The sequence below is a fragment of the Oncorhynchus nerka genome, linkage group LG13 (genome assembly GCF_034236695.1).
Source record: "Oncorhynchus nerka isolate Pitt River linkage group LG13, Oner_Uvic_2.0, whole genome shotgun sequence".
NCBI classification, from domain to species: Eukaryota; Metazoa; Chordata; class Actinopteri; order Salmoniformes; family Salmonidae; genus Oncorhynchus; species Oncorhynchus nerka.
Window position 1 is genome coordinate 7,789,998 of NC_088408.1, and position 2,423 is coordinate 7,792,420.

At 44.7% G+C, this 2,423-nt stretch overlaps 1 protein-coding gene across 1 annotated transcript in view; it reads left to right on the forward strand.

The window, feature by feature from the left end:
- The window catches only part of LOC115122081 (visual system homeobox 2-like), a 52,254-nt gene extending 50,103 nt beyond the window's left edge, over positions 1-2,151 (forward strand). The window contains 1 exon segment of the mRNA XM_065026095.1: positions 755-2,151. Coding sequence (XP_064882167.1) covers positions 755-1,134 — 380 coding nt within the window. The 3' untranslated portion in view covers positions 1,135-2,151.
- Positions 2,152-2,423: the final 272 nt, after the last annotated feature.

A 2,423-nucleotide genomic window follows, 5' to 3' on the forward strand; every position in this document is an offset into this window, starting at 1 on the left:
AACGTTAAGGTGGACGGCTTGCTTTACCGAACTATCAGGTATCAATGTAAGACCCAGATGCAGACCGTGTCGAAGTAACACTGTTTACTACAGCAACAGGGGCAAAGGTACAGGACGGCGGGCAGGCTCAGGGTCAGGGTCAGGCGAATGGGTGGGTAAAGGGTCAAGCAGAGGTCGGTATTCCAATGGTCAGGGCAGGCAGTGGGTACAGGGTCAGGACAGGCAAGGGTCAAAAACCAGGAGGATGAGAAAAAGAGAGACTGGGGAAAAGCAGGTGCTTGATACAAAAAAAAACGCTGGTTGACTTGACAAACAAGACGAGCTGGCAACAGACAAACAGAGAACACAGGTGTAAATACACAAGGGATAATATAGGGATATAAATACACAAGGGATAGTGGGGAAGATCGGTGACACCTGGAGGGGGGGACAATCACAAAGACAGGTGAAACAGATCAGGGTGTGACACCTAACCACATACCATAGTTCAACGAGCAGTTTAAACCTCTGTGAACTGTTAGTGAAGGTGCCTTTGCCATGTTGCCTCCTCACCATGATGACCATGGTGGAGGTCAGAAACAATAACTGACCAAGACCTACCTGCCAGCTACAGCTCAGTACGAGCTTTAGTTTCCTAGTACTGTAGCGTCACTGTTTTTAGTCGTGTGTGTGTGTGTGTGTGTGTGTGTCTCCAAGTGGGATGTGTTCTCACTCTGTTACCTACCGGAATACAAACGATTCCTTTTCCTTCCAGGTATGCACAAGAAGTCCACAGATACCCCTGTTCCGACCTCTCCTGTGAAACTGGAAGCTCCCCTCTCCAAACTTCCTTCCAGGGAACGAGAGAGGGAGGGAGTGGTGGAGCGAAAGGTGGAGGAAGAGGAGGAGGAGGAGAGGAGAGAGTATACCAGATCGCCCATATCCAAAGAGGAACTGAGAGAGAATAGCATCGCAGCACTCAGGGCTAAAGCTCTGGAACACAGCGCTAAGATGCTGGGGACACATCCTGATGACGGACCACTGGGGACAGTTTCAGGGGACGTACCAGAGGGGCAGAGACAGCCGACGGAGACAGAGGACAAACAGACAGAAGGACAGTTGAATCCTGCAGAGAAGATAGAGTCCAGTCACTGATATGAACGCATTCTTCTAAAGACTATGCTAGGGTCTGTTGATGCCCTCTCTGTAAAGAACACTGTTTACATACTCCTGACATCCATACTATTATAAAAAGATAGTATTAGTTACAATACACATTATTCTTTCTAGCAAAAAATAGTCATAATGTTCCTATGACACCAATACCGGATATCGTCAACCTCCACAATCTTCCTGTCATGGGGATTCATTTTGTCCAGATCAAATGTTCCATCATGGGAATTCCAACTCAGTAAACTGCTACAACTATACCCTGGTCTATACCTGTCTACTATGTTGTAATCTGGCAGCTATTTGGCAGCTTGCTATTGTACAACTCTAAGAAGACTTAACTATTTGGTTTACATGGATCAGTCTTTGCATATTGTCCTGGCCCATATTATTTTCCGAGGTAATACAACTCTAAGAAGACTTAACTATTTGGTTTACATGGATCAGTCTTTGCATATTGTCCTGGCCCATATTATTTTCCGAGGTAATACAACTCTAAGAAGACTTAACTATTTGGTTTACATGGATCAGTCTTTGCATATTGTCCTGGCCCATATTATTTTCCGAGGTAATACAACTCTAAGAAGACTTAACTATTTGGTTTACATGGATCAGTTTTTGCATATTGTCCTGGCCCATATTATTTTCCGAGGTAATACAACTCTAAGAAGACTTAACTATTTGGTTTACATGGATCAGTCTTTGCATATTGTCCTGGCCCATATTATTTTCCGAGGTAATAAAGTCAAACCACACGAGGTGAAAGATAAATGTGCTGATGAAAATGCTGTGGAATAATGTGAACATCAAGAGACTCATCTTGAGAGGATGCATGAACATTTTTTACACACAAAATAGACTCATAGACTTATGTACATTTAAATAGACTTAAATGTACACCTGCTCGTCTAACATCTCATTCCATTAACATGGAGTTGGTCCCCACTTTGCTGCTACAACAGCCTCCACTATTCTGGGAAGTCTTTCCACTAGATGTTGGAACATTGCTGCTATAACAGCCTCCACTCTTCTGGGAAGGCTTTCCACTAGATGTTGGAACATTGCTGCTATAACAGCCTCCACTCTTCTGGGAAGGCTTTCCACTAGATGTTGGAACATTGCTGCTATAACAGCCTCCACTCTTCTGGGAAGGCTTTCCACTAAATGTTGGAACATTGCTGCGGGGACTTGCTTCCATTCAGCCACAAGAGCATTAGTGAGGTTGGACACTGATGTTGGGCGATTAGGCCTGGCTCACAGTCGACGTTCCCGCT